This window comes from Halictus rubicundus, chromosome 8 (assembly GCF_050948215.1).
Source record: "Halictus rubicundus isolate RS-2024b chromosome 8, iyHalRubi1_principal, whole genome shotgun sequence".
In the NCBI taxonomy this organism is placed as follows: Eukaryota; Metazoa; Arthropoda; class Insecta; order Hymenoptera; family Halictidae; genus Halictus; species Halictus rubicundus.
In genome coordinates, this window is record NC_135156.1 from 14,640,495 (window position 1) to 14,667,930 (window position 27,436).

Below are 27,436 nucleotides of genomic sequence, written 5' to 3' on the forward strand. Positions count from 1 at the left end.
AATTCGTCATTTAAACCCTGAGGATACGCTTGACCAGGTATCCAGGGAACGCGTAGATCGCCAGGGCGAACAGCAAGGCGATCAGCGTCGTCACTAGGCAGCAGATGATCCGCCATTTGTAATAGCGGCAGACCACGTAACGAAACGCTTTCCACGGGTTCCGGAACCAGGAGTACGAAGTATCCGGTCGGCTAAAAATCCCAGAATATAGTGGTTACTCGTGATACCAATCAACGGCTGAGGACTTCTCGATAGCTTGTTCGAAAGCGACCGAAATTCCAGTGACGAACAAAGGGCCGGATATGGAGGTCAAAAGTGCCCCCAAACCGTGTGCCCCCATTTTGGAAAATCTGAAAAATTTAACAACCACAACCAGATGCTAAAACTGTAAAAATATAAACTTAGTATCTCATAACTTCTACGAGAAATCGGCATTTCAAAGTTTTGTTTTATCTCTTAAAATTCGGTTCCGACGCTGAAAATTTGGAAAAAATTCATAGATGTGCGTTCTCATAGCTAAAATATGCCTGATTTTTTTCAGAATTTTTTGTTGAAGAGGATGAGAGAAATTACGGAAAAAGCTGATTTTCTTTGTCACCCCATTACTACCCTCCATGTCGAGATAAAGGGTTGAAAATTGGCAGAAGGTACTTTTTTTTCCCAATTTGGTTTGAGAGCACCTTTGACCTCCTCGTCCGGCTACACCCTTTTTAAAATTTATGTAGTGTAACAATTTCTCTTGATATTATAATTTGAAAGAAGTATTATTCAGATCAGTCATTCGAAAGCCGATTGGCTTCGAACAGGCCGAGGGCTTCTAAATAAATTGTTCAAAAGCGATAGCAATTTCATTACTAATTCAATACATTTTTGGAATTTATATTGTGCAACAATATCTCTTGATATTATGATTGAAAAGGAAAGTGCCATATTATTCGGATTAAGCAGGCTTCCGGGAAAGAATGATCGTCGGTGGCCGGCAATACAGCTTTCGGTGCTTGCCGTGTCGATGCACATTTAATTATGTAATGCCGGACTAATAGCCGCCGCGAGATTCGGCTTAATTACAACGGGGAATCAATAATCGGATCGCCTATGCTAACACCGCGGCCATTAATTGTTCTGCTATTCTCCGTTGACCGAGGCTCTGTTTTACGGAAATTCTCGAGGTGACATTGTGAGATATTATTGTTAAAATTATTCGGCTTAACTTGAATTATAATATTGTTTATTAAGTGTTTATACGAGTTTTGAATGTGCTTTGGAGATCTAAACCTGCTTCCGTAGAATTAAAGAATGGTGGAAGAGTTTTGCAAAAATAGCAAACGTGTGCTAAATTGACCAAAAAGGTCGAAGACCTCTTGCCTTTGGCAAAAATAAAGAGCCTGTGCTATATTAACAATTTCCCACTTGTAATATTCTAGCCACAGGTTCGGGTGAATAAGTTAATAACTTTTCACCGAGAAAGAAACATGTTAAAGGTAAAAGGTAAAAGAAGGTTAGTCCCTTTCTTCATTTTCTGTATTTCTTTCCGCGATTTTCCTGCCTCAGTCATTTAATGTGATTGTAATAAAGGGAAAAGTTTGTGGAAAGTCCAATTTTAGAGTAGTTCGAGAATTGCATTAAAAATATCGTTTCTGTGATACATTCCCCCCGTACAGAAAACTTGTTCGCCCTACGACACAACGTTCCATAGTTTTTAATTAAGTTCCATCATACTTTGGGGGCGGAAGTTCTTGAGGTGGGTCCCTTCCTTTGCCCGCAGGTTCTTCGTCGGCTTCCTCCGCTGGCAATACTGCCATTTCCAGTTCGATTTTCCCCTGAATCGATACATTACGTGTTTGATAATGCTTCACGTACGCCCCGTAGAGTAAAAACGCTAATCAATGTAATGAAACGTTCGTACATGCTACAAAGTTTTCGAATAAATCTAGAAACATTCATAGATTGTTCTAATTCGAGAAAGAACTGATCAGAAGCAACGCAGCATTCTCTTCGATTGCCACAATTATCTCACCACTGGCAGAAACTATTATTTTTTCATGAAGCAATTAGTAACATATTCGTGACATTTATCCGATAAAAATGAGCCCAAACACGATACCATTTCGATCAGATTTACTCGTTTAATCCACGATTTACTGGAGCCTCGATTATCCGAACCGATAGTCGCGGAATCCATCCATTAGCAGATTAAGCGTCACGTATGGAAACAGTTCAATCGATCCTCATGCAACGCTGGTCACTGTACGTTCAAATCATTATAGATTTAATGTGACCCTACAACTAGGTAACTGTTCTATTATACAAACACTCACGTTCCACACAGACAAGTTCGAATAATACAGGTTCCACCATATCGTGGATTAAATATTTTCCTTGGACTCTCAACCATTAAAATATTCATTAGACGTTACTGTCGAATTATTTTGAAAGATAAATAATGATCGTGAACGAGACAAACCGCTTGTACAAAATGTCCTGTGCCCACGCTTCGCTGGAAGGGCCACCAAGCCCTGATCCGGGTCATTTTGAAGAGATCCATGGCGGGCAGTTTCGGATCGAGCAGCCTTAGCGTGCAGTTCTTCGGGTTCGGGCTTCCGCGCGGCATCCTCGACAGATCGAAAGCCAGGGCTCCTGGGGACGATCAATCGGTCGGTGATCTCTCGGCGTGCGCGCTATACCGCGAACGATATCGGTAATTAACTCGGCAATTCGAACAGCTCACGGCCCCGCACCGAGGAAATCGTCCGGAGAGAAATGATCGCAGTCCCAAACTTGCAGCTGCAATTTGCACGGCAGTTTCTCCTCGGTCTCGCTCCTAGCCAGGGCCGACATCTTTCTCCGCACGATCATAACCCTCTCGCCCGTCGAATACGTGACGCGAAATATGAACCTCCAGTTGAAGTTTCCCTCGCCGTTCAGGGAATTGTAATGGACGTCGGTCTTCTGGTAATTGTCGTAAAGAATCCAGCTGGAACAGATCGGTCCCCTTTCAGCGAGCATTATCTCTTTTTTTTTCCTACCTCGCCGCATGGTGGCTCGCGAGAATAAGGGATGTCTGCGGTTTTTTGCCCGGGGGAACAACGAAAAGGTAATGAATTCTATATTACGTGTAATTGGATCCATTATTTACTGTCTCGAGATTGATATTAGGGCCACGGAAAATTTGTGGAAAGCCCTTTAGTTAGTCGATTCATTTTCTAGAATTTGGATAAATTTTTCAAATTGCTACCCCGTAGAAGGAACAAATAAAATATAGAAAAATATAAAGAAAGCCCTCGAAAAATATGAAAGTCAGTAGAAACAGCACACGGACGCCGTCTTGCCGACTTGTCTGACCATTTCTCCCTCTAACTACTCGCTGATTGTCAGCACCGAAAGGCATTGCACGCGTACTCCACCTCCCAATTATCGTTTCGCGTCGAATTACTAATCAGACCAGATAGTTCCACGCTATTGTTAACACATCGTTATCGTCAATCAATGTAAATTTGAGCAACCGGTAACAAACATAATGATTCACGGATCAATGATATTAATAACAGTCGTTAGTAACCTGACAACGAAGTTCTCACCGAACGTTACAACCTACTTTCAGTACTGACAAATCAATATACCGTGGTACTAGTTTTCTGAAAATCATTTTCAACCAACTCAACAGTCAACCTTTCAACCCTTAGCACTCTAACGACCACTCTAACCCTTGGCCAAACATTTAAATATTATCCGAGGTATGACATCACTTTCATATGCATAAAACGAGGAAAATAAATATTGTAGGTCGTTGGAAACGTTTAATTTTTTAATTAAAATAGGTCCGAATGGAAAGGGTTAGTTTATGGAATGTATAATCAGGGACCAATAAACAATTTACTACTGTGGCGAAAGGCGAGCGGTGCGCCGCAACAGGAAGCGTGCACTCGTGTCACGAGTTTTTATTGTGAAATCGTAAACGAAATTCCTCGCCGGCAAGTGCTCGGCGCTCGGTAAATTTAAGAGGTACCATTTTGCCCGCGAGCGTCGTTCACAAGCCCGTACCCTTTCACGTAAATGTCGGAGCACTTCTCCCCGGTAAGAAATTGGCTATCAACGAGAGGCACATCCTCGGTATTCCAAACGATCACGCGAATCTCGTATTCCTGCGGCACCGGAGGGCTGATGTCCGACGCCGGTTTCGGCGGCAGTTCGCCGAATTGAAACATGTCGATCCAAAGCTCCAATTTGCCCTGGAAAAGCATCGATCCTGTTCACCGTTCTCCGCCAACGGTACCCGGCCCATTGAATATTTACGCGGCAGGGCCGAAAAAAGCTTGGCAATTCTCGAGCGCGACCGGTACCCGGTGCACATCATTCGGCTAATAAATCGATCGCCTCGGGAAAATTGCATTCCCGAGCCGTTCACCGGGATCTATTTCTGATTCGAATTCGTCTGCGGAGTATCGATTAACGATACTCGTGCAGCTTTCATGCGGAACGACTGATTTTCACAACCAGAAATAGCTGGATATCAAAATCATTCGGAACGGCAATCGAGCGAACTTCCGCGAAACGCGAGTTCCCCCGAATCGGTCGATACCCGGCTCGATTAATTATTTCGCTTAAATATTTCGCCGGAGCACTCATTTTTGCGGAGCGTCTCGAGGTGGAAGCGACGTGCGTTCATTTCCGGAAAGTAAAAACTGGAATCGGGGCACCAAGTTTCATTTATCTCGCACGTTCGCGAATTTTCCTTATATAGATCACGGTAATTTAATCGCGGACAAAAATGCAATTTTTAAATCTTCAGATGAATCCTTATTTTGTTGGTATAAACCCAAATCATTACACCGTGAACGTGTCGAGAATCTTTTGTTTTAAGAAAGATTGAAATTTATAATCTATAAAATGTAGAACGATTGAAAGAGCAATGAATATCACAAGTCTCAACTTCTCAGTGTCCATACAGTACGTATTTTTTCGCTGTGTATTTTGAAACAGCTTTTCACGTGTTCCCCACTACGTACACAGTGACTCAAGTACACATCTACGTCACTGTTTATAGATTCTTGTTTCGCGAACATTTCGACGTTTCCGTTGCACATGTTCCGCAAACACGAGGAACATCGATTTGCAGAATCTGTTTGATATTACAAAAGCGAATGAAAGCACGCCTAGCTCTTCAGACACGGCGCTCGTCAAACATTTGAAATTTGTTACGCGCACATGAAACTTTCCTGCGACTGAGCACACGATGTATCGAGTCCTCTGTACGATGCGCACAATTCCACGTTCATCTCGTACTTTCTGCTTCGACAACGGCGGCCATTAATCGCGACGAAAAATAAAGAAAAGGAAAATATTATGGAGATCCGTAACTCCTGGCAGCGTATTGAACGATAAGCTGACAGTGCGATATTAGCAAAGCGGGCCCCGCGTTATTCCGAGGGCTTTATGCGACTCGACAAAAGGAATATTCAACGGTGAGGGAGGGTCCGTGAAATTCTATTTCCTTTGGTGGCCACCAATCGAATCCGTTCGCAACCGTGCCACCTTGTACCCTCAAAAGCGACAAAGCCTTTATTCGCCCTTGTTCCCCTATTTCGCGCTCGCACGCCGAACGAACATCGCATTTTTTCCCTTTCCGGCTATTGTGTGTACAACCTGCTCCAAACCGGGCTTCGCGGCATTAAAAAGCGGCCGTCTTTCAACGTGTTCTGGGACCAGGGCGCTGCCGCAAATGGGGAAATCGTGCCACTGATGAAGCACGTTCAGGGCCAGGCATTCTTCCTGGTCTGAGGAAAAATCATCAATCACCGGTCAAATCGAATCTCCCTCTTGATCAATGGATTAACACGTTCGCTACCACCGTTTGTTAAAATGTTTTATCGTGTCCAACGCACTTTCTTTATTGCCTGCTTCATACCAAAACAATTTAGCAAAAGAAGGCGGTGGACTCTAAAACTATCTCTAAGACACTGAAACTATCAGACGAGTCAAAAGTTTCAAAATCTTTTACTGTTACCGAAATTATAAAGTCGCTTTCATGGAAAATTATTCGATAAATTTCTTTGTTCAAGCACATACGATTACTAGACTGCGGATATTTGTGCATTTACCACAGAAATGTGTACATTTAAAATAGTGAAAACATTTAAAGAATGTGGAAATACTGTATCCAACTTGATAGCATGATTAGAAGAGGAAATAAATGTCTATGTAGCTCCTGCGTCTTGCAGTCCGTACAGACAATTTTTCCAATAACTTTTAAAATTCAATTGATCCTTTTTAGGTAAAATACAAAGTCGTAGACGTCACTCGTCTGTGATGGTGGCAGCGAGTGTATTAATTATTCGGGCAGACCTGCTTCTTTGAACTCGGCGTCCTCGCAGGGGAATTTTCGACGGCCAATTTTCACATGATCCGTCCTGTACTCCGGCAGCGGCAAATTGTTCTTTTTGCAGAGATTGTGCAAAATCTGTGTCGGTTTTTCGCGATCCCTCCAGGCGTTGTAACCCGAGGAGCTGTACCTCTTCGATAGACCACAGGTCGCTCGATGTCTGCTGTAAAACCGATTCTCTAAATCGATCTTCGTTTCGCCTATCAGATCGTCCGAGGATGTCGCGTCGTAATCCCAGACCTGAATCTCCATCAGGTAGTCCTGGGGAAAGGAGGCTTCGATTTCGAATAGCCTGTCAAGATTCGGAGCTAATTATTTTTCTGTGAATCTTACTATCTGTTTCGAGAAGAAAGAAAACTCGTGGAGATTCGTTCAAGTTCAATGAGTAACATCGAGTGGCTTCGTTTCAGCCTCATGAAAGTATAATGAAAAAGATTCTGTTTTCTTTTGAAAGAATCAAAATCGAGCCAAAGTTGCGTGAAATTGTCCAGAGAAAATGTCGAAAGATCTAATCGCCGGCCTACCGTCCGAACGTGGGATTCAGTTGGTTAGGTATATAATTCTTCTTGTCGTTGATAAACGTTTTTCCGAGTCTGACGCAGAGATACGGGTCGGACTTGCCGCTTAGGGGGTCGTTAGGCTGTAAGTTGATGCCTGCGGAGAGGATCGATCCGTTTCCATCAGTTCGTCACGCGGGACGACGGAGATATGTCTTCTGTGTTACTCACCCTTTACCACGTACAGTCTAACCAGAAGTCTGACGACCTCTGGCGACGGATAATCGTCGCATATTCCGTCGACCATGCTCCTCCCGGTTCTCGTTTTGCACGGCAGATTGTTCGGATGAGGCCAACGATACACGCAGATCCTACCCTGCGAATTAACCATTTTATTATCCATACGTTAAACAAGCAATCCGTTCTTGTATTTCATAAAAATTAACAAAAGTCTCTCTGTAATTTTAAACGAAAATTCGAGGGCATGATAAAAGTTACAAATTTTTATAATTCGTACGAAAAGATACTTTCTTCAGAAATCTGTTACATCCAGAATTCCATTATAATTAGACTGCGGATTTTTAAAATTGTCTGTATGAATTCCCGGATACAGGAGATTTATTTCTTTTCTTAATCATTTTTCGGAGTTGAGAAAAATAGAACAGTATTTTTAAATCCTTTAAACACTTCCAGTAGATTGCATTTTATTTGCTCGTTTTTGTTGCGAGTGTATAAAATCTAATTCTAAAGTCTAATTATTATATTGTATTAATTTGAAGCGAGTTAGCAACGGCCAGGAGAGATTGCTTTCCCCGGAGAAAATAAACCAGTGAGGAGCGTAGTTATTGAATCGTGAAAATTATCTTCTAATTGTTCACCGGAAAGCAGATACTCCTTGCTTGGCGGCGCTCCAGGTTCGTTAATGGCGGCTGATTAAACGGACTTTTAACGTGTTATTTAAAGGCGGCGAGAAGCTTCCGTGTATTTTTAACTCTAAGTGACACGTTTTCTTAAATAGTGTTTCTGTTTACGCAGCCGAGACATCGGAGGAGAATTTATTGCTCAAAGGAAGCCGGCAGCTTGCAAGTAACGGCAGGCATTTGACGCCTCAAATGCACGGCATTCGGATCGCGAAATACAGGAACTCGGAGAAGCGTAAACAATTCGAAAATTTTCATTTATTACTCCAATTTCATTCGCCCGTTCGTTCTAACTTCAATATTTACCTGCGACGCGACCGCTTGTTGTTTATCGCTATCGCGTTTTACCGCTCGGCACTTTAGCACTTTGTACAAGCGCGGATAAAGCGATGTGATTTTTTAAATATTTTCGTTGAATATTTTCCACGTTTGTTTGCCACGTGGAATTGCACGTTTTCATTACTAGATTTTGATGAAAACAAGTCGGGCAACGTGTGGCCTCGCAGGGGACCGATATTTTAATTAAGCCGATATTTACACGGCATTAATGTTACAACGCTGCTCGATATCGCGTTTCGAATCAGTTCCAGTCGCTGCCCATTAATTACCGTCGCAGGGTTTCGGGCAAACCTTGAATTTCCCGACGTAATTATCGCTGTCGTAATCCGGATTCTCGTGCCTGCTGCCCTTCCACAGCTCGAACGTTCTCAGACGGTCCTGGAACCCGGCGAACTGCGGTTCCATCTCCAATTCCCCGTCGTACACCTGTTTTCCGTCCAATGTGAGACAGGTGAGCTGGCGAAAACTCGCTAAATCGTAGGATACCTTGAACGTCGCGACGCCCTCGCGACCACGGGGAACTAGAATCCCGAGCTCTCTGCTCCTCTCCTCCTGGAAACGGCGTGCTTTGCTAAATCTCAGACAATTTAGACGCGGAATACGCGTCCCTGTTCACCTGTTACGGTTCTATTACCGACTAGACGCTTTTATCAGAGATGAAAGGAAATTCAGAGGCGCAACGAGGAGACCCGACGCTTTCGCCGTACTATTCAATCACGCAAGTATACGGTTAAGATAAAAGAGGAATTCAGAACTGCAACAAGAAGATCAGACGCTTTCATCGCATTATTTGATGCTACGAGTACACGTTTCAGGACAAAGAACGATCACGGGCTGTAACCAGAAGAGCAGACGCTTTTGTCATACCATTCAAGACTACACGCAGTCAGTCTCCTAATTGATTCCACAGATTTGAAATCAAAATAACTTTTTTTAATAAATGAACCTCAGTTTCTTTGCCTAGGTAGATGGATTAGTTTACTATATGATATCTAATGAAAATTTTGAAAAAATTGCGTTCTATCTTGGAAAATAAAACTTGTACAAATTAAATTACTTGAAACAATTGAGAACGAAGATTTTTTGAATACTTTTTGAGTCTATCTTAACTTTCCATTTTGTTCGCCTTTTGCTATTTTGCTTAATGCATTTAATCGAATTCTAGTAAGGGGTCCGATCGGTTTTATAATAAAGTCTGCCAATTCTGTCCGCTTGTTTGGTGAAAAGCGCTGTCAGATTTTCCCAAGGCCGACGATAGAGTCATTAACCTTATCGAATTGTTCGCTCACCTCTAGGGAAGCGAAATATTTGCTCCACCAATCGAGAGACTCGTCTTCCTCCTTCTCCCGCTCCTCCCTTTCCTTCTTCTTCTTCTCCTCCCTGTTTCTCCGAGCCAGTAAACGCGCGAACAGCTTCTTCACCGACCGCAGGATTCTTTGAATCCTCAGAGGGGAATCTTTCCTGGTCATCTTCTTGTACGTGATCAGCCCCTTGTTCTCGTCCCTCGTCGAATCGTAGTCCATCGGCAACGGCACTTGATAAGAAATGGAGTGTGATACTCGAGGAACGGAAGTACCGTCGATTCTGACAGTCGCTTGTCAGAGATCCAAGAAAAATATTGCATCGTTTCACGATCGATAGACTTTAGTCTATCTCCAGAGAATTTCGAACTGAACGTAAGTTAATCCCCCAAGCTCGATTATTAAATGTCCGCTGTGTCGTAAAAATTTGCAAATATTTTGTGAATTACATTTACATCCTTTTTACTTCGTCCTTGTTTCAGAATATTCTGAAATATACGAATCTTAATGTACAAATTTTTCCATTTCTTGTTAGTATTTCTATTTGTTCTGGTCTCAAAGTATGCTCAAATGTGTTTAAATTATCACAAGAATTTTAAGTTGATCAGTGAATTTAATAATTGTAATATACAATATTGATTTGTCTTTTGTTTTCTGATGAAACGTACTTGAACTTACATACTGATGAGTTGTACTAATTTAGGTATTAATATAAGTTGATTGAAAAAATTAAAAATCACCTGAACATAATGTTTCCTGAAATAGACAGTATTTTGTAATAAAGAAGGACGCAATGAAATCAGGCTAGCTTGGAAAAATTATGTAACTCTGAAGAGTCTAAAAAATTAGAAAATCACCAGAAAATAACGTTTCCTGAAATAGATAGTGCTTTGGCTAGCTTAGAAAAATTATGAAGCTCTGGTGATGCTTCTTAAAAAATTGAAAGATAGCCGTGAAATAAAACGGTGTTTCCTAAAATATGATTTTTTCATTGGCGAGCTCGATTATGGACACCCGCGGCGTCATTTCGCGAAAACTGTTTGTCGCGAAAGTTTCGCACGGGACGCCGCGCGAGAACGCCGCGGGTAAATGAACACGGGTTAATTCTCACCCTCTGGCCAGGCCAGTTAATGTTTTTCGACATACCATCGGTGGTGAAAAACGTTTAGTCCCGGCCCCGAAGCGGATAAATGCTCCCGCGAAACTTTAATTAACAAAGTTTTCTGTTGCGTGCGGATGCGAACGGGATTTTCCATGACGTTATTAACTTTCGGGAGGAAAGTTTCGAATCAATGCGCGTCCCGTTGTTGAACGAGCTAGTTTAAATATTTCATAAGCAGTAGCGATGTGGGGAAACGTTCAGTATGTTTAAATATCCGCCCTCGTCTTCATCACCGCGCAAAAAGTGGGTCGCGTGGGATTGTTAGTTCGATAACGCTTGTTGCTACGCGTTGATTAGTTTATTGTATTTGCGTTGCACAAATATTTTTCAGCACCGGGAAATATCGAATGATTAATTGCCGTGTCCGTAAGCGTTTTATTTCATTTTAGAGGTGATTTTTCTTATGGACTTGGAAAATTATAAAATATTTCTTTCTGTTAAAAGTACTTTTCATACCATGTCGAATGTGTATCGCATCGATGGTATGTTCATTCATTACTTTATTGTATTCACGTTCGCACGAATATTTTTGAACTGAGGGAATTATTGAATAAATAATTTCTGTATTATTCTGTATTTCATTTTGCTAAAACTTCTTTCGACGTTGCAATGAATACGTGTCTTACATATTGAATATTGAAATATTGAATAATTAATTTCCATAAGCTGTCTATCGAGGATGATTTTTCTTATCAAGCTGAAAATTATATTTGTCTACGATCGAAACGATAAAACGGTACAAAATTCAAATACAAAGTTTTACGGTACACTGATTTGCGCGAATAAAATTTACATGGCTCGGAGGAGTTTCCATTTTATATGAAAAAATCGGATATCGTTATTATACAAGCTGATCATGAGGAATAGTCGGATATTTTATAGGTCGACGATTCTCGTCTACGAATACTTACGAATGGCGGATTGCTTCTTCGTCCTCGTAGACTTCAATTTCACCTCGTATATCTGCGCATCGTAATCCTCTTCCGTTATTAATTGCTCCAGGAAGACGTAAACGCTCGGTACGATGCATATACCGGCGTACTTAAAGCAACCAAATCCACGCGAGTCATAAGCTTTTATGGTGACGGAGGGGTAGTAGATTTCAAGCGCCGGCATATCCTTTAGCAAAATTTCCAACGAGAATCATTAAATCACGATCTCCTTATTAGCGTTAATAAATTGCGATTTCATAAAAATCCCGTGCCAGAAGAATTCAAAATCAATCACTCTTCGGGGATGAAGGCTCCAGTTCATAAAGAAACCTTTACAAGTCTTCTACAGATCGGTACGTTAAAAAAGAATGTGTCAACTGTGCAATTAGTAGATATTTACACAAATTTAGTATACTCATCGATAACGAATTTGAAAGTATGTTAACCTTCATCTCGGGAAACCAGAAATTTTGAACTTTTTAAAATGTAATCCTGTAGATTTCGACGAGAAAATTCCGAAAATCCAAGTATCGATCCTAGGGGATCACTAGTTCAAAGGTTATGTACGTGTGATGTGCGATTTCTAGCTTTTTAAGCCTAAAGAAACACTAATTCCATAAGAAATAGAGCATTCTCAAATTGATTTTTTAAACTGAAATGTTTAAAAATCGTATTCTTAAAATTCGATTGGAAATAAAATACAAGTGTTTTGCATTTTGGTCAAAAATGCATAGAATCTACTCATGAAAAGTCTTGGTCTAATTCTTTCTGAAGAGTTCTACGCTTCGGTCATACTTCTTTAGTAATTGTGACAATTCTGTGCTTGTCTCGAGCAATTTTGTAAATTTCTCAGCGCGAAGATTCGCCAAAGGGAGCACTGCGAGTCTACGGATTGGAATTCTCGCGCAAAGAGAAGTTCCTGAGAGAAGCGCGGAAGGACTGAAGACGTTACCAAGTCAACAACGATATGAGGTTCCTCGAAGTTAGTAAATTTCTTCGCGTTCTCCATCACCTCCGACTTGACGTCGACCCCGGCGCACTCTATAATAATCCGAGGTCTCAGAACCGGCACGTAATTTATCTTCCTCATGTCTCGAACGCCCCAAAATATTGCTTCGAGCCGGTAACTCGCCATTTTCGGTCTGATGTCTTCCGGTATCTTGTATATAATCTCCTGTTTCGTACCGCTTATCGGCTTGTCCGTTGTCTCGTCTTCCACGACCTAAGCGCAGAGATTTCGACAAGCAACATCTGTATTCGCCGAGACTAATGAAATCGTTTAACTTTACGCCACCGAAGGAAGCGAATGCTTCGGCCAAAGTGTCTCGAAACTGCGGGGTCTGCCAAACTACCCTCCATTTGCAAACTTCCCCGCCACTGTATTGAATTCCATTATCGACTCTTTCCAAAACCCAAGCAAACACAGCGAAGTATCAGACATCGTTTAAAAACACTGTGATACGTGTATCTTCTGCGGCAGTAAGTACACAATCTTTTTCAATTCTTAAAAAGACAGATCTTTCTATCTTTTCAAACAATTTCTTTGATCGCGCTACGCGGGAGTCCGCTGTAACTAAACTTTTTAACGATTAACGCAGAAGTGGGTTAGCCTCGACACACTGCTTCAAAATGCTGTTAAACTTTCGGTGCACATTTCTCGTCCACTTAAAAGCTTCCCTCGTAATTGAAATTTATTTTTGTAAAATTGTTTTTTTGCAAACTCTAAAATTTTTCGTCTCAAAAAGTTTGGAAAATACCTCTGGATACTCGAATATATACTTCATTTTTGCAATTCACTTTTCTATACAATTTTCGGATAAGTAAAACTTGAATTTTCTTCTTCGTCAATAGTATTCATGAAATGTGTCTTTTCGTTTCTTTAGGGAAGAAAATTTCTGAAAAATGTTTATGTTGCACCGAAACTACCGAGCTCAAAATTGAGTAGATTAATCCCTCTGAATTGTTAATATTCTTTACCTTAAAATATCACAAATAAAAATATTATTTTCTTGAGAATTAAATCCTGTTTCTATTGGAATCAGTTTACAATTAATTTTGGGCTCTCCTTCCTCGGAATTTTTCTAAATCTTTGCGCAACGGAAAGTAATCGAGCTTGGGAGTGAATAGAGTTCTTTTGACGCTTCCAAAAGCTGTGGAAATATTCGGACCGGTAGCCGGTGTATTTTTAGCGCTGCAGCTCCACGGGGAAAAGGGAATCCGGCACGAAATTAATTTGCAAAAAGGGCGGCACGGAAATCTGGAAGCCCCCGCGTCGCGACTATCGATCAGTATCGCCTCTTTTACCTCTATGAGCTCGAAGGCAGCGAGCACGGAGCTGCTGGAATCCCTTTGCGATTTAAATTTGTACCACTCAAGTTTCGGAGGGAAATCAGGTGGCGAGTAAGTTTCCTCCGCGAGTTTAACTAACGGGATGGCTGTGCATCTTCCGCAGAACTCCTTGATGCCCTGCGAATTCCAATTCGACATTACAGTTTGCACTAGTTCTCGCGACTTGTCCGAAACTGAGATTCATTTGCCAAAAAAATACATCTTCGCGTGAGTAAATAAAGTCCGCAGTCTGTTCATCACTTTCTAAGATAATACAACTAATTTCTGGATTTCTCTGTTAATTTAAAAGCTTGAATGACTGGTTTCAGTTTCGAACCGGTCCGGGGCTGAATTGGCTGACTGCCATTTAATTAAACGCGGTCGCGAAAGTGATCAAATACTAACGCAAATGTCCTGATCGAAGACCTCTATGACCACACTGGGAGGATGTTTCTTGAGGTACTCCTTCGTCCCGTGAACAGTTCGCGGCGGCAAGATCAACGTTTCGTCCCAAAAAGGGTCCAACGTCTGCTTGATAACCTGAGGAACGTACGTCACTTCTAATCCCGTTTGCTAATGCCAGATAACACCCGAATCCCCTTAAGCATTCGCACGCGAAGTTGCAAATTTCGGGGTGCATATCGATTAGACGCTACCCTGCCAGATGCAGAGCTTTGCTACTTTTCGCTGCCACAGATATTAGACGCGCTCCTATTAAATCGTTCCGTAATTTCGAGGCTTAACCCGAATGTGTCTATCACCCAACAGGACCGCTGCGAACTCCATTTTGCCATTTCGAACAGTCGAGTATTTTCTCGAGCTTTCCGAAAGCTGAACAACGGACGCAGAATATTTTTGTTCTCTTCGCGTGGTTTTGAATTTTCTAAAAATGTCAAACACTTTGTTTTCGGTGTACAGCAATCTTGAATTTATTTCGTAGGATTAATACAACGTGGAGCTGGAATAATATACTTAGATACTGCTGATGATCAATGAGTAATTTGACAAAATTTTTCCCCGACTATACAAGGCAAAAAAATTCCAAAGCCATATTGAAATTAAAAAATAAAAGACTCCAGTCTTCACTTAACTAAAATAAACGTGTCCCGAATTTATGAAATCCTTCCCTTTAAAAATGGCTCTGTAGAGTCTGTTTAATCAAAATAATCGGTCAAACTTCACCTTGGCAACCCAGAAATTTTTAACTTTCTATTATATAATCCTGCACATCTTGACGAGAAAATGCCAAAAATCGGAGTTTCCAGTCGAGGAATTCACTGGTTCAAAAGTTATGCGTGTTCAAAGTTGAGCGATTTTATCGCGTTAAGCGCGGAGCTTGTATCTATGGGCATTCCGTTCGCAACTGAAAGTTTGTGACTAAACAGAAGTCGATCAACGCGTCGCCTAAACGAAAAGCCTACTGTCGGTCCTGGTGGACCGACGTCGCCTGTACGGGAAGTTTGATGACGGTCGCCTGGGACCGACGTAGGGCTTAACATGCTAAGCGTTTTTGGCAGGTAGGGTCGCGGCGAACTTCGATTACACCTTCTCTTTGAGATCCCGTATATGGTTCCCTAAATTTTAATTACTGTTCGATAACAGCAGAATAAAGTGTAATCGCTCAACTTCAAACACGAATAAACTTTGAACCAGTGAATTCCTCGCCCTGAAACTCCGATTTTTGGCATTTCCTCGTCAAGATCTACAAGATCGTATAGTAAAAAGTTAAAAATCTTTGGATTGCCAAAGTGAAGTTAAGCCAAATAATCTTTTAGAGATACTAAAATCTTGAGAACATACGTAGAGCTATAAATGAATTAGTTAGAACGTCCTACTTGTGAGGCGAAATTGGTATTAGTGAACTGCGCACTTCTATTTTTTTAAGAAGTCGATATTTTTCACCGAGAGAAAGAATTTTTCTCGTTTTAAGAAGCCGGCAGCTGAATGTGAGCTGTCATTTTCGCGACGGACAGCCTCGGATTCGCAGGATCAGATGAAAGCCGAAAATTGGCTCCATCGTTGACAGACACCGCGAGAATCCATTTACAGCGAGCGTGGTCGGTCGAGCCTCTTCACAAAAGAAGGCTCGGGGCTTGTAATAATAACAACACGACTCCCGCCCACTTGTCGGCGAAGCCTCCGGTGAATTATACCGACCTAGAAAACTTACTCTGGTGGAGGCGGTGTAACCATGAAACGCAACACGTACGAGTGGATCCAATAAGCCGGATGCATCCATCCCGGGATCAAAGCGACCTTGGAATATGTGAGCACGTAATTGGAATACCTGCAACGCAAGACACGGTGACGGGCTCGCCGAAGCTGTCTCGAGTGGGTTCACACCACCGTTTTCAAAAAGACGTCCCAGAAATTTCGAATTAAAAGCAGAATTATTCTGTAAAAATTCATTTTCAGCCTAATTTCCAAATACCGAATTTTCCGAATGTTTTCCATAAAAATTGGTATCGATGGAATTTTTAAATGCTGAGATAAAGACGAAATTCTGTTTCTGTGCTATTTTGTTGTTTTAACAGTGGCGTGCAATTTCAGAAGCTTCCATTAACGTGACAATAACAGAAAGAAGTGCGTCACAGCGATTAAAAAAGAAATTTTGGATGTTTAACGTACAATTTTGTGGAGGCTCTCGCCTCCACTGAAATGTGGATAGCAATCTAATTATAAAGCGATTGGTTTGCTAATTTTCCGTATGAATGCATGCGGGGTTTAGTTCGGAAAATCGTAATATCGATTTATCGCGGTGATAAAGGGTCGCGATAATTGTAATTGTTTTTGACGAGCGTTCCGTCGTCGCAGAAGAAGCGACAGCGTTTAAATGGCAGGTGTGATTAATTCGAGCGAACGGAAAAGAGGTTCAACGGTTAAAACGCCCATTCAATTGCATTTAAAAAGGTGTGTTCGCCTGGAGACTACTTTGCAGTCCCAGAAAGGTTCAAATTACATTTTACATTACTGTTATGACGACCAGGTGCATCGAGCACCACTTCCGTAACTCTTTTCAGCGATATTTTCCACGTCGATTCCCTCACCGTTTCAATTTTATGGTGCACTTGTTGGTTTGTCGATTTTCGTGCATACTAATAATAGTAATCGTTCGCGCTATCGATTGCAGGCCTATAAATCTATAAAGTTAAAACGGAAAATATTTTTTCATTCGGTGGAAAAGAACTTTAAAATCGGCACACATCACTGCAGAGTTCTCTAAACTATTTATAAAACTTTTATTAAATCTTTTTCAGAAGTGGCACTCAACGAAAGAGAACTTTCAAGTCAGCAAACATGATTGCAGAGCACTATGAATCTTTCATAGAACAGCCTTTAAACTTTACAATTAAGAAACATGCAGGGATCTATGAATTTGTAAAATACGAGGTTCGGTAGGGAAGGACTTTAAGATGTTCAAAAATGAATGCAGTGCCCTATGAATTTTCATGACACTCTTGAACGCATTTGTGACATATAAAATTCAACGGGGGAAAAACTTTAAACTGTGAAAAAGTGTTCGAACTCTCCATAAGAAAGTGTTCTAAAAATTGCGGAATAAATTCAGCGAAAAAGGGCATGAAATTTTCGTGCACGTATAAATTTACATAAATCCCGTGCATACGAATAGGTCCAGTACAATTCGAGCGGAAAATCTCTCGAATGAAATCAATAATTAGCTCGCCAGCCAACAGAGAACAGTGCTCGAAAGAAAAACAGCCCTCGTTTCCGCTCGGCGTGGTTCCGCGCCGCGTTGCATCGATGATTAATTAAAACAGTGCAGCGGGGCTGCTTAACCTTGTCCCGAAAATGTGAAAAGCAACTTATTGTACCGAGGAGCGAATGTACTCCACATATTTCGGGAACGAGTCGACGTTCCTTTCGTGTTCCACGTCATATCCTGGCGGGATCGAGGACCAGCATGCGTGTGCGTACTCCGTGGTACCCAGCCAGAGGAAGATTTCGATCTTGCAAGCTGCGTAATCAGCTTCGGGATTGTCTCGCGGCTTTCGCATGAACACGTCGATCTTTCTGCCGCAATTGCAGCCTCTTTCGGTCTCGTCTTCCGAGAAAATTAATTCCTCCGCCGGAATTCGCGTGCAGGCGATGCGCTTCGATCCGGACATCATCCAAATGAACATGTCCGGGAGACTGTGCTGCGGCTGGTAAATCATTACACGTTTCCATTAATTCGTGACCACACAGTATATTTGCAATTTCGCTTCAAGGCTGGAATTATTCGTTGCACGAATTAATTCGCAGCCTTCGTGAATTTATTTACTGAAAATAATGTTCATCTCTAGGATTTATAAGAAAAATTATACGTTCGTAGTAAAGGTTAGAAGCACTTCAGAATGCCATTGATTAAATGATTGATGAAATGATTAGGTGTCGAAATCAATTTTCATTTGACTCGGGGTACTAATTTTCATAAAATCCTTCGCCTGCCAAAAAATAAAAAAATGAGTGACGCACTAATTAACTGAACACTAAACGCAAGAATGGTGGCGCTACTTAAAAAAAAAAAAAAACTATGACAATCATGTTTCCATCAAGTCCATTTGCATCGCACACGCAAAGTTCCCATTCCTTCCATTCGTCTTCGTGATCCAACAAAGGGTTCGGCATTTTATTGCCAACTATCCTCATTGCAGTACTCGCGTATTGCACCTCAGGGAGGGAAGTTCGCGTGCGAGGCGAGCATAAAAGTCGACTCACATCTTCGCGCAACTTCTTCAGCTTTTTCAGGTACTGGTACGCGTGTGCCATCGCGATTCTCAGGTAACGGTTGCTCGGTAGTTCCCCGTTGATCTTGATCCTGTGCAGGATGCTCTCGATCTCTTTACGGCAGAGGTTCACGCGATGCCGATCGAGCCGAGTGGTGCCGCCGTGCACGTCGTACCTGTCCGACTCCAATCTGTCCAAATACCTCACGCAATAGTCCTTTAAACGGCGAATCGCTTCGTTGTAGAGCTTGTACGCTTCTGGGTCCTCTAACGCCGCCATTCCACCCAGGACCTCCAACTCCTTTTCCTAGAAAAAAAGTCGTTTTCATCAAAATTATTAGAACGGATTTACAGAACGGCTCTTTCATTCATGATTATAAAATTGTAGAAAGTTCATTTTTAAGACTTGAAGAAAGGACGTTGATATATTCATAAAAATTTTCATAGAACCACGTCATTTCTGACTAATTAAAATTGTTTATGTAGGTGTCCCAATATGGTCTGTAAACTAAGATTGAGAGACTAAGAAAGACATATAGAAAAAAGAAAGACATATAGTATATAGTGAAAGTATATATAGTATATATAGTATATAGTATATAGTGAAAGACATACAGTAAAAAGACATATTTTCTAAAAGAAGTTGCGGAAAAATGTGTTGAGCTCGTTCATGAATAAAGCAACACATGCAACGCTGAAAGCAATTGCGCATGTGCAACATGCTTTCAGTCTTGTACCTACATAATGCAACGACGAAAACCATTTCTCCGAAGCTTCGCGACTTTTTGCTGGAATTACAATATTTTTTTATTATATGTTAACAGTCAGGCCTTTTTCTGTACACAGTTCTGTTTCAGTACACGGTGCAAAAGTCAGGTGCAACACCATTATTAGTCCAACTATGGTGTATGTACCAATAGGTCGATCGTTGGAGTACAATGTTGGTAATTTGGAGGCGCGTATGGCAAGGTTTGCAGATCACAAAATTAGGCCGATCGGGGAAGAGGGAATATCCATGGAAGCGTCCTTAATCCGAGGAGCTCGTCAATTGTTCCCGGGGAATCGTTGCTGCAGCTCCCGTAGCCGGCAAACTTCCCTCTTCCCACCGTGGGAACCTGGTTCCAGGACGTATGAAATATTTCTTCGACACGTCCTGGAAGTTCCCAGGACCGAGCTTTAAGTCAACGACGCTCTGAAATCTTAATGCGTCCGGCGTCGATAAATCTCCAGCAGGAAGTTGCGCGGCGAAATTTTTGCGGACCTGTTCCAGCGAATTTTGGACTCGCGTTCGGTTCAAATCATCAAAGAGAATAGCGAAAAATAAGGGAAGCGTTTTCTGCAATTTTGTGAGAAATCTTTGGTACATATTGGAATGTGTGTATCCTTCTTTCTTCAAACTCTCATCCTTTAAAATGATTGCACAGAAGATCCTTTCATGTTTTTTACCAACAGTGTTTCATTCGTAATCTCATATTTCAAACAGGCGCATAAAACTGCAGCAGAATTTTAGACAAATAAAAAGAATTTTGCAGGATTCAAGGCACAATATTGAACAATTAGTACCGGAATAATAATAAAAAATAATAAGGAGCTCTCAAGCGAGTACAATTAAAAACTCTCTATATTCCCTATAAACGCTCATAAACCATCGATTTAGAAAAATAGTCGAGTCTAACGAGAACAGAGGAGGTTGCCCGATCGTTATGGTGCAACGAACTCGTTCCGAATATAGCCGGCGAAAATCCAATCCGCGAGAGAGAATTCCGATAAAACGATATTCGTAACGTCCGAATAAATAAGAAGACCAATAAAAAAAAAAAGTAGGAGTGCACGGTAAACATCTCCGAAATAAAATACAAGCGATCGTAATTCCTGAAACAGGAACGGCGGAGGAGAACATCGAATTCGGGAAAGAAAACAGTGTATCGATTTCATCGGCGGTTCAACGATCCCGTGGAATGTCGGCTTCGATCAAACAAGATCGAAAGAAGTTGCGGGATCGAGGTGAACGGGTGCTCACTAGGAAATCGGCAAGGCGTGCCAGACTGTTGCTATTGTGCATCCTCCACTCGAGGTCGGGCCACCAGGACTTGACGTACAAGCACGGTTTTCGCGAGCCAAGGGGCAGATAATTATATTTGCCATCCAGCGATCCAGTCAGTCGTGGCACGGTGCTGCTCTCGAAGTCCGGTCCCCGCTCTGGCATCCGGTTTCCTGTTGACAATTAATCACATTTTACGGTGCACCTATCGTGCGCCATCCTCTGCGCAAACTCTCGACCGTATTAACAAGCAATCTGCGAGCCGGCGAGCGACTAGACCCGAACGAACGTGAACGCTCCGCGGCAATGGTTGTTCGGACGATTTTCCAAACCGATTCCGGTGTACAGTGAGTTCTCGATATATGTCAACAACGCGTGTCTTGCCAGGGTTGTCCATCGTCCAGGAGACATACGCCAGCCGTATTCATTTTTCCGAGGTGTCTCTACACCCCTCACGGGATATGCCGCGCGGTAGTGGGGATAATTCCGCGACGTTTATCGTCCGGGTCCCGGCGACATATATAGAGAAATCACTGTGTAGAGATAGAAAGAGCTTTCGATACCATCGAGGTTGTCCTCGGAGCACTGGCTGTAAGAGAATTGTCTGTTCCCGGCGTTCCCCAGACTAATTTCGAAGCTTATCGGCTTGAGACGGCATTTTCGTCGGTCGATCATGCTCGCGTCGTACAGGATCGCGACTAGGCAGTACTCTTCCGTAGCCCATAGACGGTCCTTCGGAAATTAATCAGATAGACTAGCTTGAGAAGGGCGGTGTCGGTGCGTCGTCAATTACGACGGAGAATGGAACGGGATTGGTGTTATTGTTCGACGGATCAGCGCGAACGAGAAAGGAATTGACGAGGTCCGGTTTGCGAATCGAAGTAGATAGGACACGTACCTCGATGATGGGCGCCGTGGGCTCTATTTCGGTGCCGATTCCGGTCGACGCTTCTGGGTCATCCATTTCCGTTTTCAGAGATAGAAGAACTCTGCCACGGTAGAAAGGGAGGGCTGTCAGACAGTTGCCGAAACAGCTGCTCTTTTCTGCAGATCCGGAGCCGTAAAAGTGAACGAACGATGGCCCGAACGTCGGCAGGAAACCTTGTGAAGGTGATAAGCCAGTGCATCAAAGATGCTTTATATTTCTCCTGGGCGAGAGGCTACGGTATTTCTCTTGGAGACACAGGAGCCGCGTTTATGGTTCGCTCGGGGTTAATAGTTCTCTGGCCTCGTAGAAAATTCTGTGACAGTTATCGAATTTCGGAACTCGCGTTCGCTACGATTCCCGTCCCATCGCTCTGCGCAAATTGTACGGAACCGAATTAGATATCCAATTAAGAGGATCCACAATTTGATCGTGACACAGGTGAGCTGCCAGTATCGAATTAATTCGCGAACATCGGTGATGTCGAACCGCGTTCCGAAACGAATGTCATCGGCTCGATTGGTTTTAACTGTTTAGGAAATCTCGGAAATTTAACGGAGTTGATCATTTATTGTTGTACGGGGCCGATTTGATCGGACAGAGCGCGTCACAGGTAACAATGAAAATCTGTCTCGTCTGGAACGACATTGTCAGCCGTTTTGCCAATATTTTGTCCGCTCGTGTAGGCAGTATTTTTATACTTCGCGTTGTCGGATTCGCGTAATAAAAGCGGAAGATGACGGGGGGAATAGCCCCGGGGAAGCGGAGACGATAAAAGGAAGAAAATTGTGGCTCGATTAGATCGGATTGCTATTGCACGCCGCCGGATATGGGAAATACGATCAAATTAGTCGATCGTGAAAAGTTCGAGGTACGAATGCACCGGGGCGAACAGGTAATCATGTTAATTGAAGTTTCCGATCGATTAAACTGATCGAATTTTTCATTTGTGCGTCTATGAAATTTCCCAGTGTGCAGCGCGTAGATAATCTTCAGCGATGAGAACTGTACTGACTCACCGTATTCTCCAGCGTGCGACACTTTGCTCAAGTCGAGAATGTGAGACGCGACAACGTAAGTTTGACAGCTATTAACGCGGTGCTTTATAGCGATCCTCACGCGTTGGCAGAGGGAGGGAAACATTTCCCTGAAGATAATTTTCTCGTTAAACCTGGGCCCGAAAGTTTGCCACGCTTCGCTGGTCGTTCCCTGCAAATTGTTATCGCAGACGTAATCGTGATTACGTTCGTGTTTCATCGTCTGTAAATCAAACTTTACGGTTTCAAGAATGGGTGCGATTTCAGATCTAGATTTGAACGCGTTAGAAATGCGTTTTATGGTTCGTAGTACCTTCATTCCGGCGAAAGATATTTGCACGTACGGGTTAATATTTTCGAAATCGATTTTCGAACACATGCTGCTCATGTCGGGCAGCCCATCCGCCCGGTAAATCGTGAAAATATAACGCGCCTGGCTTCTGAAGGGCAATGACTCGCCACCCACTGGCAGCAAAAGATTCCTGCAATTGTCGTTTTCCATTAATTCTCAAATTTTATCCGCCACCTGGCTGCATTGATTAGGGCCAATATTGAATTGACTGTGCCCCTGCTTTGCGTATTATTACGTGCCCCTACTGCGACTCATTTGTATTTACTGTAAATACATGAACTATAGCTGCAGACGACGTATAGAATTAGACCGATCACCATATGGGGTGATGTGTAACAATTAGGGGATCTAGGGAGTGGAAGAGAAGGGATAGATCTATAGAAGGGTTAGGGATAGAGAGCATCTAGGGAAGGGAAGGGAAGGATGGAAGAGGAGGGTAGTGTAAGGGTGGATTTGACAAAGCGTGTTTTTGGTAACGTCGGTATTTTAGATGACTCAAAATTCCACATTGTGTATTGTCATTTAGTTCCATGTGTTCATACTTCGTCTGCGCGTTTGCATTACCGAAAGGGATTCAAACGGAAGATGGTTGCGCCATCTGTGACAGAATGCGTGAACTTCTACTACGAATCAGTAGTTTTCCTTCAGAGGATAAAGAAGAAATCCAGCTTCCGTGAATTCATACCGCAGAAATGGTAAATACGTCGTGAAAATTTCGAAAATTTACATCTCGACAAATCTCATAAACTTCTACAAATCAAGAATACAATAACCCAGAGCTAATAACTCCATAATCTTATTTGCTTATGTAAAATAAATTTTAACTTGAATATTTTTAAGAAATGTCTTACACAGTTGTTTAAATAGTTTAAAATTCATAATAAAAGAATAAATCATTGCCAAATGCAACAATCAAAGAATAATACTGGCTGCGCCATCTGGTGGCAGGACTGTAATACTGATTTGCCAGAAGCTTGGGCATCCCTTGGTAGATGGCACTACGTGTCCCTTTATTTGAATCGTACCTCCGCAACAAATACTTCTAACATCGATTATATACGTTTCGATTAAAATAAAATAAAATATTAATTAGAAATATCGTAGATGGTTACCCTAAGTACATAAAAATACGATGAAGCAATATTAGATCGTTGATGGAAAGTAAAAATTACCCTTCAATGTCATCCTCACCATCCGTCTCCGGATGCACCTTCAACTTCTCCCCTTTTACGTTTATTGTAATGTTACATTTAACGTAACCCTTCGACCCGGAAGCCAAGTCCATCGGGTTCGTTAACATTGCCCATTTATGATAAAATTGGCGATCTGTGAAATCGTATTCCCAATATTAACATAATGCTGATGACAATTACTAATTCTGGTCATCAGACGATTGTCACGAGATCAATTAAGAATAAATTGTAAACACCTGGTTGCTCCCAAACAAGGGCCACTTCGAAGCTCACGCTTCCATAGAATTTCAAGCGCAGATAATGCTTTATGTACACGGCTATCACGATCCTGGTACTCAACAATTCTTCCAAGTCGCAGAACAAGTCGAACACGAAGTACTGAAAAATGATAAAACAATCATCGTACCAACAAAAATAACCTTTCGACAATATCAACAAAGGAATTCACCTCATTGTAAATCGGCTCATCGGTTTTCTCACGGACCACCGTCTTCCTTTTCTGGTTACCAACTTTAACCACCACCAAGGGACTCGCATTTTGCAGCAAATATCTCGCTTCTAATATTGTAATGCACACTTGATAAGTGGTTCGCCGAAATTTTCGGTTACCCATTGCGATTCGATAAAATCGAATATAAAATCTGCAATATACTTCGCGCAATTGCAGCGTGAAATGAATTTACTGTGCCTCGCATTTAGGCGAAACTTTCACGATGCTCGAACAGATCGAGTCATTGAGAAGTTCCGGCACAGTGCTTCTTTGGCATAGATGTCGTCACTATGCGAATTCCTGGAAATCAGGCTCCGATGGTAATCAATCAACGGAGGATCACTGAAGCTCCGTGATTCCTATTTTGTCAATAGAATGTTTATACATTATTATAGAAAGATGGTGGATAAGTTATAGTTGCATACTGGTCAGTGAATTTTTAAAGTAGTATTTGGTACAATAATTTCATATTGGCGACCTCATGCTTTGATTTCAATCACCAATTCTAATGTATTCAAAATTTATCGAAAACTGGCAACGTAGTACGTTTAAAACCGGCAACACTGCGAGGACTAGCCCCTGAACGCATACTTTTTGCATTGCAGTCGAGCATAATTCGCTAGAGTAGTAGAGTATGCTATATTGACATTTCTGATAGCGCGATGACACAGAATCGTGGACAGAAAAATTGATACCATGAAACAGTTACAATAACCTTAAATTTATGGTCCTTAAGGTACAATCTTCCTCTACCAGTTCAATCAATGAATTATTGATTCATTTTCGCCTGTTCGGTTCACCTTTACTTTTTATTTATTTTAGATTAACAATTGTTAGAGACCTGGACGGCCAAAAACGAGTCATTTTCGTTTAACATAAATCGTGAAAGCTGAGCCATGAAAAGGGGCGAATCGGGTTTCGTTCGAATCACACTCGTTACCGAAAATCTCGGCCGGTGGAAAATTGTTTCGGCGAAGCGTTTCGCTATAATCGGAAATCTGCAGAATTGCAACATCAACGGGCGTTCAACGCCGCCGGATTTAACGCTGACTTCTCGAATATGATTTTTCCGATTTATTGAGCTGGATAACCGAATGAATCCAATTAAATTTGCCCTGTGAACTTTCCATGGAACGTTCTGCCCGCCACCGGCGGTTACACAAGGGAAGTCCATTGGATTCGTTTGCGTAAAATGGCAAATATGCGAAAAAGAGCGACTGGCAACTGCGAACAAAAGCAGCGTCGCGGTATCTAGTCTGAAAATAGAAGAACCTCTATCTATCTATAACCCTTTCTATCATTAATAGAAACAATGTTCCGGTAGACGAACGTTCTATTGAACGAAACGAATAAGTAGACCCTCAGTTAATAAAAAAAAACGGCGGAAACGCCAAATTTTCATTTTTCCATCCACGATTTCTTCCATTCGACGCCGGCAGAGCTGGTGTAGTGGCTTTTTCAACCCCTTCGCGTCACCAGCCTCGAAGGCCCGGCTGTCAGACACAAGTGTGCACTTCACACGTCAATTTGCGTAGCGGCGGGTAAATAAAAATAAAAAAGGAACGGCACGCGATGACGCGTTTCAACTCATTTCCAGATTGTCACAACAACGAGCATCGATCGAACCGGCGAAATTAGTCCACGAATTCCCCTCGGTTCGCAGTCGAGCATAACTCAATTCATAATTCACCGTGCACAAATTGATTTTCCGACAAGCGACATTCGTTCCGCAATCAATCCTATTTCAAACTAAACATGCAAACGCGAACGAAAAATAATTTAGACTGGTCGAGGGTGGTGAATTGATTTATTAAATCATATATTATTATGTCAGTATCTGTTGCATTTTCGTGTGTAAGCAATTTAGAACATTTTAATAAACAACTTTTAGAAATTACTGTACTCTTTGCACTCGAAGCCGTGTATTACATTTCGGCTCCGGAATCCAAACGTTTGATCTAATATACAATTTTTCATGCTGTCACTTGAATTCTTAGCAACTTATTAAACCCAAAGACATTTGGCAACGCAGGAATAGTTTTAACTTACAGTATAGTCATTTTTAGTGGTGCCTCAGAGGGTACAGCCGAGTAGAAAGGGACAAACAATTTACCTGACTTTTGCGCCAAGGTCTGGAGCCTGGTAACAAGTTCCCCCGTAAGATCGAGATCCCATAAGAATTTTTTAGAGAACTCCGTGCTTTTACCGACCGCTGTTAATCATTTTGGACGGTGTCAGAATCGATCAGGTACGAAGCGTTCAGATAGAGGAACGGTTTCCCTGATATTGTCAGGAATCACGGTATCGGTGACGCACGGCGCAGATATCATGGCGAGATAAAAACGTCACACTTCGGCCTGGCTAGAGACTCTCTCTCTCTTTCTCTCTCTCTCTCTCTCTCTCTCTCTCTCTCTCTCTCTTTCTCTCTCTCTGTGGGGCGCGCACGCAACAGACGGGACAGAATAGCGAAGGGCGTGCGCGCAATTCAGAAGCTATTATAGGCACGCGGTTTATTTCGACACGTGTCCTTACGGGTCTCAAATTGCAGTCGTTTGGTATCCTAAGTACGAACTTCCGACGTGCCGCTGCAAATCGTGTCGCGTATTTTCGCTAATTGTCCCTCGTGATTTATCGGGCGAAACTGGGCTGAACTTGGTCCTTCACATTTTTGGTATGCTGCAATATCCGAAGTCAGTGCAGAAATGTACTGACAAATAAAAATTGACCCTTATACCGTAAAGGGGAGTCATTAGTGCCCGGACGATTTCGAACAGTTTGTAAAATTCTCGTATTTTGCTTCATACTACATAAAG

The 27,436-nt window shown here is 42.1% G+C and overlaps 1 protein-coding gene across 1 annotated transcript; it reads right to left on the bottom strand.

Moving 5' to 3' along the window:
* Window positions 1-10: 10 nt before the first annotated feature.
* On the bottom strand, window positions 11-24,746 carry LOC143356717 (otoferlin). The gene is made up of 26 exons (XM_076792627.1): window positions 24,582-24,746; window positions 24,370-24,511; window positions 24,113-24,266; window positions 22,902-23,070; window positions 22,571-22,760; window positions 21,525-21,727; window positions 21,190-21,358; window positions 20,606-20,799; window positions 18,578-18,892; window positions 17,692-18,021; window positions 16,029-16,145; window positions 14,264-14,398; window positions 13,835-13,996; window positions 12,483-12,752; window positions 11,510-11,717; window positions 9,425-9,669; window positions 8,427-8,687; window positions 7,108-7,252; window positions 6,904-7,033; window positions 6,343-6,671; window positions 5,644-5,774; window positions 4,042-4,229; window positions 2,739-2,974; window positions 2,465-2,637; window positions 1,720-1,820; window positions 11-191 (listed from the first exon to the last, which is right to left on the bottom strand). Exons 1-26 carry the CDS (start codon window positions 24,744-24,746, stop codon window positions 11-13), a joined length of 5,043 nt encoding a protein of 1,680 aa, XP_076648742.1.
* Window positions 24,747-27,436: the final 2,690 nt, after the last annotated feature.